General features: G+C 43.0%; 1 protein-coding gene across 2 annotated transcripts in view; it reads right to left on the reverse strand.

The window, feature by feature from the left end:
- Positions 1–15957, reverse strand: part of ncf2 (neutrophil cytosolic factor 2) — a 46694-nt gene extending 30737 nt beyond the window's left edge. The window contains exon 1 of one of the 2 annotated variants that reach the window (XM_072573946.1): positions 15392–15957. In XM_072573946.1, the coding sequence (XP_072430047.1) occupies positions 15392–15565 (174 nt within the window). In that variant the 5' untranslated portion in view covers positions 15566–15957. The remainder of the gene's footprint in view (positions 1–15391) is intronic. The other variant, XM_072573945.1, reaches the window with a different exon arrangement.
- Positions 15958–15963: the final 6 nt, after the last annotated feature.

Raw genomic sequence — 15963 nt, forward strand, 5'->3', positions numbered from 1 at the left:
GAATAGGCGTAGAGGATAGAGCTGTTTCAGGTTTGCTCTTCTGTAAAAAGGACTTGGTGCAGTCTCCTTTCTGGTAATAAGTTGCGTGAAATGATGTCGGGGACAGATAGAGTATTTATCTTTAATCTCTTAGTTATGTTAAGGGATGGGTGACATATTTAGTTTTGGTTTACTTATCTATAGTACTAACCCTGCTCTTGGGCATTTTTTGTCTTAACCAGATGGTCAGTGTATGTGGCGCGATCCTAGCTGGTAGGAGTTGAGAGGGTGGTTGGGATGATTAGTAGGGTTGTAGGTTGTGTAGGTACCTCATTTGAATTGGGGATAAATTCCTCTAATGAGTGTCTTTGGCAATTTTCTGTTTTTGCTCTATATAGTCTTTTGTAAGTCTTGTAGATTTGTTGGCTGTAGTTATTTTAACCGGTGTAGTTTTTGGGTTTTGTGGATTCTTTTGCAATCAAGCTCAGCGATCTGTAGTTCGGCTTCTTCCTCTCTGGAGTCTAAATGGTGCTATAGAAGGTTATGGCTAAGAATGTGTTTAAGTGGTGAACCTGGAATATTAAAGGGTGTCATTCACCTGTCAAGGAGAAGGTACTTTCTAGCCTCAAAAGGGAGAGGGTGGATGTTGCCTTATTACAAGAAACACACTTAGATGATGCAGAGCCTTTGAAGCTGCAATAGAATGGGTATGACTGGGTTCATTTTTCATCTTTCAATATGAGGAGTAGAGGGGTGGCTATTTTAGTTAGAAAGAATCTCCCATTTAACTTATTAGAGTGCATTAAAGATACGCATGGGAGATTTGTAATCCTTAAAGCTTTGATACATGGGGAAGAATACAGGATCTTAAATGTTTCCTGTCCCCTGGCCCACCCCCTTAAATTCTTGACAGATGCGCCTTCTAGACTGGTTAACCTTGCATCTCAACTTATGTATAAGACATTGGTTCAGCCACATTTGGAATACTGTGAACAGTTCTGGTCACCACATTACCAAAAGGATGTGGATGCTTCGGAGAGGGTGTAGAGGAGGTTCACCAGCCTGGTATAGAGGGTGCCAGCTATGAGGAGAGGTTGAGTGGATTATTTTATTTTTATTGGAAAGAAGGAGGTTGAGGGGAGACCTGATTGAGTCCTACAAAATCATGAGAGGTGTAGACAGGGTAGATAGCAAGCAACTTTTTCCCAGAGTGGAGGATTCAATTACTAGGGGTCATGAGTTCAAAGTCTGAGGGGAAAGTTCAACATGCAGAAGGTGCCTGGAATGCATTGCCAGGGGTGGGAACAACAGCATAATTTAAGATTTATCTAGACAGATACATGAATGGGCAGGGAGCAAAGGGATACAAATCCTTAGAAAATAGGCAACAGGTTGATTGAGGATCTGGATCAGCGCAGGCTTGGAGGGCCGAAGGGCTTGTTCCTGTGCTGTAATTTTCTTTGTTCTTATGTCATCGTAGAAGGGGATTTCAATGGTCTCATAGACCCTATGGTAGCCAAACTGCCCAAAGAGCCGCTGATATCTTCTTTGCGATCTAAACAATTAAGGGATTTGTGTGCTGAGTTAGGGTTAGTAGATGTTTGGTGGCACCTTCAACCTTACTGGCAGGGACTTCACATTCTTTTCGAATCCACATCAATGCCATACCAGCTTTGATCTTTTTCTGACCCCCTCAGCACATCTGGGCTGGGTGGTGTCATGTACAATTGGCAATGTCACTATTTCCGATCACGACCCAGTGTATTTAATGGTTTAGAGTCAGGATACCGTGGTAGGCTCGAGGCACTGGTGACTGGACCCCTTCATCCTCAAGGATAGCAAGTTTATTGAATTCTTTTCTACTGAGTTCAAGGCTTTTCAATATATTAATTCAGGCTCAGCCAGTAGCCCATCCATTCTTTGGGAAACAGCTAAAGCCTATGTTAGGGAGTTGGTTATTTCCTATTCAGCCAGAAAGAAGCGACAGACGAGTGAGCAGCAACACTTGCTTGCAACGTGTCTGAAAGTAGCTGAAAAGGCATATTTTGACAGGCCCTCGCTGATTAAAACTGCAGAGGATCACAGCACTTCAGTCAACATGAACTCCATACCCACATGGACAGCCAAGAGGGCGCTTACATTTGCAAGTCAAAGGCTGTTCGAGCATTTGGATAAGCCCGGAAAGTACCGAGTGTACCTTGCTTTGAAAAGAAGTGCCCCCCACCCCAGCCATTACCTCGATCAGAGAAGACACTGGAAATTTGACCTACGATTCTGAAAGGATTAATGCAGCATTCCAAAAATCTCACTCTGAATTATACCAATCTGAAAGCTGTGAGTGGGAGGGTTAGGATGGAGGCTTTTTTTTTAAAAGAATTTGGACTTTCTGGGAGTGACCCCTGAACAAAAGTTTCTCCTCAATGCCTCATTGTCAGAGCAGGAGGTGTAGGAGACTGTGTGGCAGCTCCAGAATGGGAAGGCACCAGGTTCTAATGGGCTCCCGAGTGAGTTCTGTGAGAAATTTATAAGTATAATGTCAGGGCTGATGCTTAGTATGTTTAATGACTCACATAGTCATGGCCTTCTCCCACAATCTCTAAGAGAGGCAAGCATCTCTCTCATTCTTTAAAAAGGGAAGGCCCCAGAGGACTGTGCTTCCTATAGACCCATTTCACTCCTAATGTTGTCTTCAAAATCCTATCCAAGATTCTGGCATTAAGGCTAGAAACAATACTGCCCTCCATCATTAAGGGGGACAAGACAGGCTTCATAAAAGGTCGATGGATAATGTCAGGAGAGAATTCAACATGATCCAAGTATGTCAACAACGATCAGTACAGGGATTGGTCATCGCCTTAGATGCAGTAAAGACATTTGATTGGGTTGAGGGGGCCGTATCTTTTTCATACTTTGAAGCAGTTTAGCCTGGAAGAGGTGGGTGGTGGTTTTGTATAGTAATCTTCTTGCTGCGTTCCTCACCAATGTGTACAGTCAAGCAATTTTAATATTTGTAGTGGTAGTCACTTGTCACCATTGCTGTTCACACTGGTGATCAAACCGCTGGCAGAGGCAACATGTTGGGCTCCTGATATAACCGCTCCAGAATTGGGGACAAAGTCACATAAGTTCGCAATGCTTGCGGATGATGTTCTTGTCTTCTTATCAAACCCAACAGTCTCAGTGCCACAGCTGATACAATGCATCGATCTATTTGGTGGCTTCTCAGGTTATAAGATCAATTTTGCAAAGTCAGAGGCCATGCCCATGGGTGGTCTCTCGAGAGTGCCTGATCCTGAGGGTGGATCTCAGTTCTCCTTTAGATGGTCGCAGGAAGGCTTTCTCTACATAGGTATATTAATTACTCCCATTTTTGTTCAGCTATTTAAAGCCAATTTTGCCCATTTATTCGACAGAATCGAGCAGGACCTTCATAGATGGGAGGCGCTTCCAATCTCTTAGTTAGGTCAGACAGCCCCCATTAAAATGAACATTCTGCCCTGGCTGCTGTATCCTACGCGAATGTTTCCTCTGCTTTTTACTAAGCTAATATCTAAAAGACTGAACGGTTGGTTCAGGTTTTTAGATTAGATTACCAACAGTGTGGAAACAGGCCCTTCGGCCCAACCAGTCCATACTGACCCTCCAAAGAGTAACCCACCCAGACCCATTTCCCTCTGAATAATGCACATAACACTATGGGGAATTTAGCATGGCCAATTCACCTGGCATGCACATCTTTGGACTGTGGGAGGAATCTGGAGCACCCAGAGGAAACCCACACAGACACTGGGAGAATGTGCAAACTGCACACAGACAGTTGCCCGAGGCTGAAAACGAACTACTGAGCCACTGTGCCGCCGCAAATGTGCACCCAACATGGGGCACTAACCCACGACCCTGGGATTAAGAGTCCCATGGTCTACCGGCTGAGCTAGCGGGGCAGTTCTTTTATCTGGTAGCACAAGCAGCCCCGAATTAAGTCGACTGGGAGGAGTGGGCATTCCCAGATATCAAAAATTATCAGTTAAACTTATTGCTATCTTACGTGAATGATTGGGCCTAGAGAAACCCTCACTCACTTTGGTTGGACACTGAAGCATTTCAGGCAAGATGTCCCCTTGTTAGCCTGCTGTTCTGAGGAAAAAATGAGAACAATTAAGGAATATTGCCATAGCCCAATAGTCATGAATACTGTAAAAGGCATGGAGGGCAATGCATCAGAGTGAGGGCAATATTGCCAAAATATCATTTTTGACATCCATGGTTGTAATGCCGGGCTTTCAGCCAGGGGTGATGGACTCTGGGTTTAAACTATGAGCAGCTAAGGGCGGGTCTTGCCTGGGTAACTTACTCAAAGGGGACCTATTGATGTCCTTTGACCAGGTGGGGCTGGGAAATATTAATTGCCCTCTTTCATTTCTTTCAAATTAGAAATTTCAAACAAAAACAGACCACACGTCAAACTGATCCTCGTAGGTCCAACATGGAGAAGAGGGTGTTGAGTGCTACGGGTACATTATCTGTTAGCAATACTTATCATCTATTGGGAAAGAATCCCTCAGACAAGACCGAATGGCTCTTTAAGGTATGGAGAGGGAGTTGGACATTGAGAGCTCTTCTGAAATATAGGAGGATATCTGGGAAAATGCAAGAAGGATTTCGATTTGCAACAGGACCCACGCCTTACAATTGAAGATTCTCCACAGGGTCCATCTGGCCCAGACTGCCTCGCTAAATTTAAAATGGGAGAACCTCCAATGTGTCCTAAATGTAAAGTGAGTATGGGCACACTTACTCATTGTCTTTAGTCCTGCCACAGACTGCAGGCATACTGGAATGCTGTGGTATGTGAAACAGAGAAGGCCTTGGGGACGGAAGTGGAGATGGACCTGATATCTCTTCATCTTGGTTTTGTTAATTCACTTTCATTAGATGCACACAAAAAAGGCTTTTCAGTATCCTCACTTTTTGGGCAAGAAAGAACATTCTATTACGGTGGGTGTCAGAAAATCCCCCGAAGCTGGGGCCTGGCTTAAGCTAATCATGGAGCACATCCCCTTCAAACTTTCTTACGAGTATGGTGCACCATAAAACTGAGAATTTCCATAAAACATGGCAGCCCTTTTTGGACTACCTGGGTACAGATTTGTCCGCCATACTAATAAGAGCTTTTGTCTAGCCATGGCAATTCTATCTAATGAATCTGGTATCCAGAGGGGAGGAACTTTGAACATATGAATATGTATGCGTTCGATGATCGATGGCTATTGCATTGTTTTGCTGAGCTGTGTTATGATTATCATCATTATTATTATTAAGATTTATCTTTATTGGCTTAGTTATTATTTTTTATGTAATTAGCAGGTTTGTTTTTTAATACTGGTTTGAATTGTTTCATTTTGTATTTCCCTTTTTTAATAAAAGTATTTTTTTTTAATAAATCACAAAGAGCAGAGTTCCCAGAATAGATCCCTGCAAAACACCAGTGGTCACCGAGCTCCAGGCTGAATACTTTTCATCTACTACCACCCTTTGTCTTCTATGGGCCAGCTAATTCGATGTCAGACAGCCAGATTTCACTGTTTCCCATGCCTCCTTACTTTGTGAATGAGCCTACCGTGGGGAACCTTATCAAACATCTTGCTAAAATCCATGTACACCATATCTACTGCTCTAACTTCATCAATGTGTTTTTTCACATCCTCAAAGAATTCAGTAAGGTTTGTGAGGCATGACCTTCCCCTCACAAAGCTATGCTGACTATCGCTAATCAAACTATGGTTTTCCAAGTAATCATAAATCCTGTCTCTCAGAGTCCTGTCAAATACTTTGCCCACGTAAGACTGACTAGTCGGTAATTCCCAGGATTATCCCTAGTCCCTTTGTTGAACAAGTAAATAACATTTGCTACCCTCCAATAAACTGGGACTACTCCAGTGGGCAGTGAGGACACAAAGATGAATGCCAAGGTGCAGCAATCTCTTCCTTTGCTTCCTGTAGTAACATCGGGTATTTCTTGTCTGACCCAGGGGATTTGTCTATCCTCATGTTTTTCAAACCTTTTAGCACATCCTCTTGCCTCACATCGACATGTTCTAACATATCAGTCTGTTTCACGCCACCCTCACAAATGAAAAGGTGCCTCTCAGTAGTGAATACTGAAACAAATAGTCATTTAGGACCTCTCCTACTTCCTCCAACTCCAGGCACAAGTTCCGTCCACTATCCCTGATCGGCCCTACCCTCACTTTGACCATCCTCTTGTTCCTAATAGGAGTGTAGAATGCCTTCGGATTTTCCTTAATCCTACCCACTAAAGCTCTTTCATGCCCCCTTCTAGCTCTCCGAAATCCATTCTTCCGTTCCTTCCTGGTTACCTTGTAACCCTTTAGAACCCAGTCTGATCCATGCTTCCTCAACCTAAGTAAGCTTCCTTCTTCCTCTTGAATAGATGTCTATATCCCTTGTCATCCAAGGCCCAAGGCTTCTTCACCCTACCATTCCTTCCTTGCCTCAGTGGGACAAACCTGTCCAGCTCTATCAGCAAATGCTCCCTAAACAGCCTTCACATTTCTGTTGTGCATGTTCCTGAGAACATCTGATCACTATCATCGAAATCCTCTCCTACCAAGAGACCTGACAGCTGGCCTGCTTCGATGTCAAGCACCAAATCCAATATGGCCTCCCCTCTAGTTGGCCTATCTACATATAGCATCAGGAACCCTTCCTGCACACACCTGACAAAAACTGCTCCATCCAAACTATTTGAACTTAAGGGGGTTCCAATCAATATTAGGGAAGTTAATTTAACCCGGGGCAGTGTTTTGTAGAGGAATAAGATGGTACTATTTTCTGGGTCTGTAGATTGTGAAGGAGCAAAAATGGTCTTTAATAAAGTGATATGTACTTCTTGTCAGATGTGGGAGTTTAAAGAGAGTTTAAGGGTTACTGTGGATTATATCTACCATAAATGCTGTTGGATGCGAATCCTATCAGATCGAATGGATTGGTTAGAGAGACAGTTAGAAGCAATGAAGAATTTGCAACAGCATGTGATGGATGGCAGTTATAGGAAGGGGGGAAAGTCTCAGATACAGTCACATTGATGGGTTAACTCCAGGAAAGATAGGCAGCTAGTGCAGGAGCCTTCTGTGGATATACCCATTTCAAACAGGTATGTTGTTTTGGAAAACGTAGGGGGTGAAGAATTCTCAGGGGAACGTTGCACAAAGAGCCAAGTTTCTGGTATGGAGACCGGCTCTAATGCAATGAGGGGTACATCGGGTTCCAAGAGATCAATTGTATTAGGGGACCCTCTAGTCCGAGGCACAGACAGACGTTTCTGTGGCCAGCAGTGAAAAATCAGGATGGTGTGTTGCTTCCCTGGTGTCAGGATCAAGGATGTCTCCGAGACGGTGCAGAATGTACTCATGGGGGAGAGGGGCCAGCAAGAGGCCATTGTCCACATTGGAACCAACAACACAGGAAGGGAAAAGGTTGAGATTCTGAAGGGAGATTACAGACAGTTAGGCAGGAATTTAAAAAGGAGGTCCTCGAGAGTAGTAATATCTGGATTACTCCCAGTGCTACGAGCTAGTGAGGGCAGGAATAGGAGAATAGAGCAGATGAATGCATGGCTGAGGAGCTGGTGTATGGGAGAAGGATTCACATTTTTGGATCATTGGAATCTATTTTGGGGTAGGAGTGACCTGTACAAGAAGGACGGATTGCATCTAAATTGGAAAGGGACTAATGAACTGGCATGGAGATTTGCTGGAGTTGTTTGGGAGGATTTAAACTAGTAAAGGTTTAACACTGGTACAGTTGAGAACAGAAGTGAGTCAAACAGTCAGGGCAGGCAGGGACAAGGTAGGACTAATAAATTAAACGGCATTTATTTCAATGCAAGGGGCCTAACAGGGAAGGCAGATGAACTCAGGGCATGGTGAGGTACATGGGACTGGGATATCACAGCAATTACAGAAACATGGCAGACTGGCAGCTTAATGTCCCAGGATACAAATGCTACAGGAAGGATAGAAAGGGAGGCAAGAGAGGAGGGGGAGTGGCGTTTTTGATAAGAGATAGCATTACAGCTGTGCTGAGGGAGGATATATCCTGGGAAGTAATTTGGGTGGAACTGAGAAATAAGAAAGGGATGATCATCTGATTGGGACTGTATGATAGACCCCCTAATAGTCAGAGGGAAATTGAGAAACAAACTTATAAGGAGATCTCAACTATCTGTAAGAATAATAGGATAGTTATGTTAAGGGATTTTAACTTTCCAAACATAGACTGGGACTGCCAAAGTATTAAGTTTAGATGGAGAGGAATTTGCTAAGTGTGTACAAGAAAATTTTCTGATTCAGTATGTGGATATACCTACTAGAGAAGGTGCAAAACTTGACCTACTCTTGGGAAATAAGACAGGGCAGGTGTCTGAGGTGTCAGTGGGGGAGCACTTTAGGGCCAGGGATCATAATTCTATTCGTTTTAAAATAGTGATGGAAAAGGATAGACCAGATCTAAATGTTGAAGTTCTAAATTGGATAAAAGCCAATTTTGATGGTATTAGGCAAGAACTTTCAAAAGCTGATTGGGGGCAGATGTTCACAGGTAAAGGGACGGCTGGAAAATGGGAAGCCTTCAGAAATGAGATAATGAGAATCCAGAGAAAGTATATTCCTGTTAGGGTGAGAGGGAAGGCTGGTAGGTACAGGGAATGCTGGATGACTAAAGAAATTGAGGGTTTGGTTAAGAAAAAAAAAGGAAGCATATGTCAGGTACAGACAGTATAGAAGGAGTGAATCCTTAGAAGAGTATAAAGGAAGTAGGAGTATACTTAAGAGGGAAATCAGGAGGCAAAAATGAAAAATGAGATAGCTTTGCCAAATAGAATTAAGGAGAATCCAATGGGCTTTTACAAATACACTAAGGACAAAAGGGTAACTAGGGAGAGAATAGGGCCCCTCAAAGCTCAGCAAGGTGGCCTTTGTGTGGAGCTGCAGAAAACGGGGAAGATACTAATTGAGTATTTTGCATCAGTATTTACTGTGGAAAAGGATATGGAAGATGTAGAATGTAGCAAAATAGATGGTACACCTTGCAAAATGTCCATATTATAGAGGAGGAAGTGCTGAATGTCTTGAAACGCATAAAGATGGATAAATCCCCAGGCCCTGAACAGGTGTACCCTAGAACTCTGTGGGAAGTAGGGAAGTGATTGCTGAACCTCTTGCTGAGATATTTCTATCATCGATAGTCACAGGTGAGTTGCCAGAAGACTGGAAGTTGTCTAACGTAGTGCCACTGTTTAAGAAGGCTAGTAAGGACAAGCCAGGGAACTATAGACCAGTGAGCCTGACGTCGATGGTGGACAAGTTATTGGAGGGAATCCTGAGGGACAGGATATACATGTATTTGGAAAGGCAAGGATTGATTATGGATAGTCAACATGGCTTTGTGCATGGGAAATCATGTCTCACAAAATTGACTGAGTTTTTTGAAGAAGTAACAAAGAGGATTGATGAGGGCAGAGAGGTTGATGGACTTCAGTAAGGCATTCGACAAGGTTCTCCATGGGAGACTGGTTAGCAAGGTCAGATCTCACGGGATAAAAGGGAGAACCAGCCATTTGGATACAGAACTGGCTCAAAGGTAGAAGACAAGAGGGTGTTGGTGGAGGGTTGTTTTTCAGACTGGAGGCCTGTGACCAGTGGAGTGCCACAAGGATCAGTACTGGGACCTCTACTTTTTGTCATGTACATAAATGATTTGGATGCAAGCATAAGAGGTACAGTTAGTAAGTTTGCAGATGACACCAAAATTGGAGGTGTAGTGGACAGCAAAGAAGGTTACATCAGATTACAATGGGATCTTGATCAGATGGCAGATAGCGTTTAATTCAGATAAATGCGAGGTGCTGCATTTTGGGAAAGCAAATCTTCGCAGGACTTATACACTTAATGGTAAGGTCCTAGAGAGTGTTGCTGAACAATGAGACCTTAGAGTGCAGGTTCATTGCTCCTTGAAAGTGGAGTCGCAGGTAGATAGGATAGTGAAGAAGGTGTTTGGTATGCTTTCTTTTATTGGTCAGAGTATTGAGTACAAGAGTTGGGAGGTCATGTTGCGGCTGTATAGGACATTGGTTAGGCCACTGTTGGAATATTGCATGCAATTCTGGTCTCCTTCCTATCAGAAGGATGTTGTGAAACTTGAAAGGATTCAGAAAGGATTTACAAGATCGTTGCCAGGGTTATTGGATTTGAGCTATAGGGAGAGGCTGAACAGGCTGGGGCTGTTTTCCCTGGAGCATCGGAGGCTGAGGGGTGACCTTATAGAGGTTTACAAAATTATGAGGGGCATGGATAGGATAAATAGATAAAGTCTTTTCCCTGGGGTGGGGGAGTCCAGAACTAGAGGGCATAGGTTTAGGGTGAGAGGGGAAAGATATAAAAGGGACTTAAGGGGCAACTTTTTCATGCAGAGGATGGAATGAGCTGCCAGAGGAAGTGGTGGAGGCTGGTACAATTGTGATGTTTAAAAGGCATTTGGATGGGTATATGAATAGGAAGGGTTTGGAGGGATATGGGCCAGGTGCTGGCAGGTGGGACTAGATTGGTTTGGATATCTGGTCGGCATGGATGTGTTGGACCGAAGGGTCTGTTTCCATGCTGTACATCTCTATGACTCTATGACTTTAACGTAAAGTCACCCATGACAACAACCTTACTTCTGTACATTTCCAAAATCTGCTTCCCAATCTGCTCCTCTGTGTCTCTGTTGCTATTGAGGGTCTGTAGAAAACTCCCAATAAAGTGACTGCTCCTTTCATGTTTTGGACTTCCATCTGCACTGATTCTGTAGACAAACCCTCCTCAACAACCTCCCTTTCTACAGCTGTGATACTATCCCTGATTAGCAATGCCACTCCCCCACCTCTCCCCCCCCCACCCCGTTCCTTTTGAAATATCTAAACCCTGGAACATCCAATAACCATCCACAAGTCTCCATAATGGCCACAACATCATAGTTACAAGTACTGATCGATGCTCTAAGTTCATCACTCTTATTCCTAACACTTCTTGCATTAAAATAGACATACTTCAATCCATTATACTGACTGCAACTTTGCCCTATCAACTGCCTATCCCTCCTCACAGACTCTCTGCACACTCATATCTGCCTATTTACCAGCTACCCCAACCTCAAATCTGTAGTTCCGGTTCCTACTTCCCTGTTTAAACCTTTCTGAAGAGCTCTAGCAAACCTCCTGTCGAGGATATTGATACCCCTCCAGTTCTGGTGCAACACGTCCTCCTTGTACAGGTCCCACTTTGCCCATAAGGTACCCCAATGATCTACATATCTGAAGCCCTCCCTCCTAGGAACCTTGCAACCACGTGTTCATCTGCACTCGCTCTCTATTCCTAGCCTCACTAGCATGTGGCACCAGTAGCAGTCCTGAGATTACTACTCTGCTCGTCCTGCCTTCTAGCTTCCAACCTAACTCACTATATTCTCTTTTCAGGTCCTCCTCCCTTTTCCAAACTATGTCATTGGTACTGATGTGTACCACGACTTCTGACTGCCCTCCCTCCCCCTTTACAATTCTGTTGCCTCGATCTGAAATACCCTGACCCTGGCACCTGGGAGGCAACATATCATCTGGGAGTCTCGCTCGTGACCACAGAATCTCCTGTCTGTTCCTCTCATGATTGAATCTCCTATCACTATCATTCTCCTATTCTTCCCTCTTTCCTTCTGAGCCAGAGCCAGGCTCAGTGCCAGAAACTTGGCCACTGAGCCGTTCCCCTGGTAGGTTGTTCCCCTCACAACAGTGTCCAAAGTGGTATACTTACTATGAGGGGAACAGTCACAGTGGGTTCCTGCACTGTCTGCCTATTCCCTTTCCCTCTCCTGATGGTCACCCAGCTACCTTTATCCAGTAACTTAGGTGTGACTATGCTCTATAACTCCTCTCTATCACCCCCTCAGCCTCCCGAATGATCCAAAGTTCATCCAGCTCCAGCTCCCAAATAGTTGCAGACTAAATACATACCATGGCTGAATGAAAAGGATGAGAACAAACTAAAATTGAAGAAGAAGGGTTGATGGCGCTTACAATTTTTGACAAAATTAAAAAACACTAGAAGAAAACAGAAAAGAACTACAAAGGTTGATAAGGAGCTTGACACCATTTGTGGACAAAGCAATCCACTTGATTGGCACCACATCCACAAACATCATTCCCTTGACCACTGACACTCAGGGGCAGCAGTGTATACTGTTTACAAGGTGCACTGCAGAAATTCTCCAATGATCCTGAGGCGGTTTCCAAACACATGACCGCTACCATCTAAAATGACGATGGCAGCAGATACATGAGAACACAAACATCTGCAAGTTCCCCTCCAAGCCACTCGTCATCCTGATTTGGAAATATATCACGACTCCTTCACTGTTGCTGGGTCAAAATCCTGGAATTCATTCTGAAAGGGCCTTGTGGGTCAGCCTATAGCACATGGACTGCAGTGATTCAAGAAGGCAGCCCACCACCATCACCTTCTGAAAGGTAATAATTACTGGCAATACCCACATCCCATAAGGGAATGAATAAAAAGGAAAGTAAAGAGCAAGTATAAGGAAGGAGTGTATCTCAAAAAATATTTTTTTAAAAACTTGCATCCAAATCTCAAGGGGTGAGTAAATTCTTCTTGTTTTACTCTTTGCTCTTGCTTTAGCAATATTTTAAATTTGAAACAAATATATCTTTTCCCAATTCAGTGTGTGCTTGGACATGCAGTAAAGCTGTGAAAAAAACAAGCCAGGATATCCTTATAAGGTCATTAAAATGAATTTGCTTTTTTATTGTAAACTCACTCAGTAAAAAATTAAAAAAAGGCAAAACCTAATTTGAATTCCATGTCAGAAAGACACAATAACATACACCGACACAAAAACACACAAACAGGTCAGAGTACTGAGTACAGGAGTTGGGAGGTCGTGTTGCGGCTGTACAGGACATTGGTCAGGCCACTGTTGGAATATTGCGTGCAATTCTGGTCTCCTTCCTATCGGAAGGATGCTGTGAAACTTGAAAGGGTTGAGAAAAGATTTACAAGGATGTTGCCAGGGTTGGAGGATTTGAGCTACAGGGAAAGGCTGAACAGGCTGGGGCTGTTTTCCCTGGAGCATCAGAGGCTGAGGGGTGACCTTACAGAGGTTTATAACATCATGAGGGGCATGGAGAGGGTAAATAGACAAGGTCTTTTCGCTGGGGTGGGGGAGTCCAGAACGAGAGGGCATAGGTTTAGGGTGAGAAGGATAAGATATAAAAGGGACCAAAGGAGTAACTTTTTCATGCGGAGTGTGGTACATGTATGGAATGAGTTGCCAGAGGAAGTTGTGGAGGCCAGTACAATTACAGCATTTAAAAGGCATTTGGATAGGTATATAAATAGGAAGGGTTTAGAGGGATATGGGCCAAGTGCTGGCAAATGGTACTAGAATAGGTTAGGATATCTGGTCGGCTTGAATGAGTTGGACCGAATGTGTTTCTATGCTGTACATCTCTATGACTCTATGACCCACACGCACAAACACACTAACCACAAATGCACTCACAAACATACGTACACGCAGACACAAACACATAAACACAGACACTCACACATACACATAAGTGTACAAGCATTCAGAACAAGGACGAGATGAGGTAAGGTGGGATTGAAAAATGATTACAGTTCTCAGGTGAAGGATGATATTTTCTGATGTTGATCTTAAAGTTCTGGTGGTTACAGCTGAACTGGTTGTGTTGTTGTTCTGGATTTGTGTAGAGCGGTATCCACAGTCAGTTTTCCCTCAGGCCTGATCATTCTTATTGGGCATACCACATCCAATGAAAGGGAGGCCTTTCATCTTGATGTGACTGGATGTTACCATCTTCTATAGCAACAAGCACAAATTAATCGTCATGGCGCCTCACAGAAGTGATGTTTCAATGTATGAATACTTGGCCACGATGGCGATGAAAGGGCTTTGATGTTTCATTGTCAGAGCTTCCCTGTTTTCTTCAATGTAGATTTGGGTGATAGGAGTGGACTGACAGCAGTTTAATCCTCTTCTTTGCACAGCAAGTTTTGGTATAATTCTTTGTTCCAAAATAACCTGTAGTTGAGATCATTGCCAAGGACATTTGAAGATCTTATCGTGAGCTCTTTATTTGAGAGTTTGAATTTTGATGCTCAGGTAGTTATCCTTGGATAGCGTGTTGAGGAGATGGTCAGCCATGTTACTTAAACAAATGTTTGTAAATATCTGCACAGCTTGACTACTCTCAGGTCAGGTGACATTGGCAGCTACTTAAGGTCTCCCACATTCCTAACTATTTTCTCAAAAACAAAAGTCCACACCTTTTCAGTTCATGGATAAGATTTAAAGATTGATAGTTCATATTCTGTATCATCATTACAAATGCTGTGTGAATGTCAATAATAAAGAGTAAATTGTTAAACGTCAGGTTGATTCTGAGGGGAGAGGATAAGGAGTTAGTGGAGAGTTAACAGAAATTAGTGGGGATAGTTAACAAGTATTTCATTTCAGTGTTTAATAACAAGGAGAGCAGATAAATCCTGGACAGGTTTAAAATGAGCTGAGTAATATCATAAATAAAAAGGGAAATATTAAGAAGTTTGGTTATCTAAAGATTCTGAAATCTGATGGAATATATCAAATGATTCTGAAGGAAATAGGGAACAAATAGCTGGGCTCATGATGCTCCTATGATGGAACTGGGTAGGAAATGATAGGAGATTGATGCAGTAACCATGCCAGAGTGAGGTTAAGAGTGTGAATTCCTAATAACAGTTTTCTGTAGTCTCAAAGTTTTTGATGTAGAGAATTAGGTGAAGGTTCTAAAGATTTTTCTTATTGGTGATCATTGCTTTGCACGTGTAGCAAGAATAATACATGCCTCTGGCGCCTTTGAATTTTATAATTTCTACCGGTGTTTGTTGTAATGATTTCCTTTAATTGATATTAAAACTGAACTCACAACTGCACCAATGGAACAGCCAACAGTAACATTAATATCCAGTAGATTGTGAAATTGATTTATATGTCATGAGTAGTTTCATTTCCACATTTTGAGTAAAATTTTGCTTCCATTAAGCAATAAACCAACTACTTCACTTCCCTATAAACACAACCTAATTACATTTCCTATACTTCCTATCGATTGAATCTTCTGAAATAAAACGTTTATTTGTTCAATTTTGCTCAAAGTTGACCATGTTAATCAGTGAATTATAATCCTCGTGTCATTTTGGTATGTCTTGGAATAAAAACGCAAGCATCTCAAGTAATTGTGAATGCACCTTTAAAACGTGGAACTTTTACAGCCACTTACCTTTTCAGCCTGGCTCCATTCCCCTCGGATGAGGTGCAGACAGCCGATGTTGAAGCAGATTTTAGAGCTGGGCTCAAGAATAGTGGTGAACAGGTTCAGTGCAGTGAGCCACTCCTGACGGTCTGCTGCAGTGATCCCTTCATCCCACAGTTTGATGGTGTCGGTCAAAGACATGCTGAGCCCGGCCGTTTGATGTGAAATAGAGTGAGTCCTGTGCACTGGTTAAACTAGTACCTAATTTCAAGGCCCTGCCTCTTTTACCATCTGCTTGTTCCACTTGACCGAATACACGACCAAAGTGCTACAGGAAATGTGACCATGAGACCAACTTCAGCTATGACTACACCAGTTTCATAGGAAGTTAATGTACTGATGCAGGAGCTGCAAGTCATGTGGAAATGTGAACAGTCTGTTAAATCCAAACCCTACCGTAACCTTAAAACAAATTATAAAGGCAAAGTAATTTACATACCAATCCTTCCCCATCATCCCCGCCCCCAAAAATATTTTAGCTTTCTGTTGCAAACTTCTAAGTTGCTTATTTCCAAAGCTGGAAAGGACTGGCTAAAAGA

The sequence above is a fragment of the Chiloscyllium punctatum genome, chromosome 7, assembly GCF_047496795.1.
Source record: "Chiloscyllium punctatum isolate Juve2018m chromosome 7, sChiPun1.3, whole genome shotgun sequence".
NCBI lineage: Eukaryota > Metazoa > Chordata > Chondrichthyes > Orectolobiformes > Hemiscylliidae > Chiloscyllium > Chiloscyllium punctatum.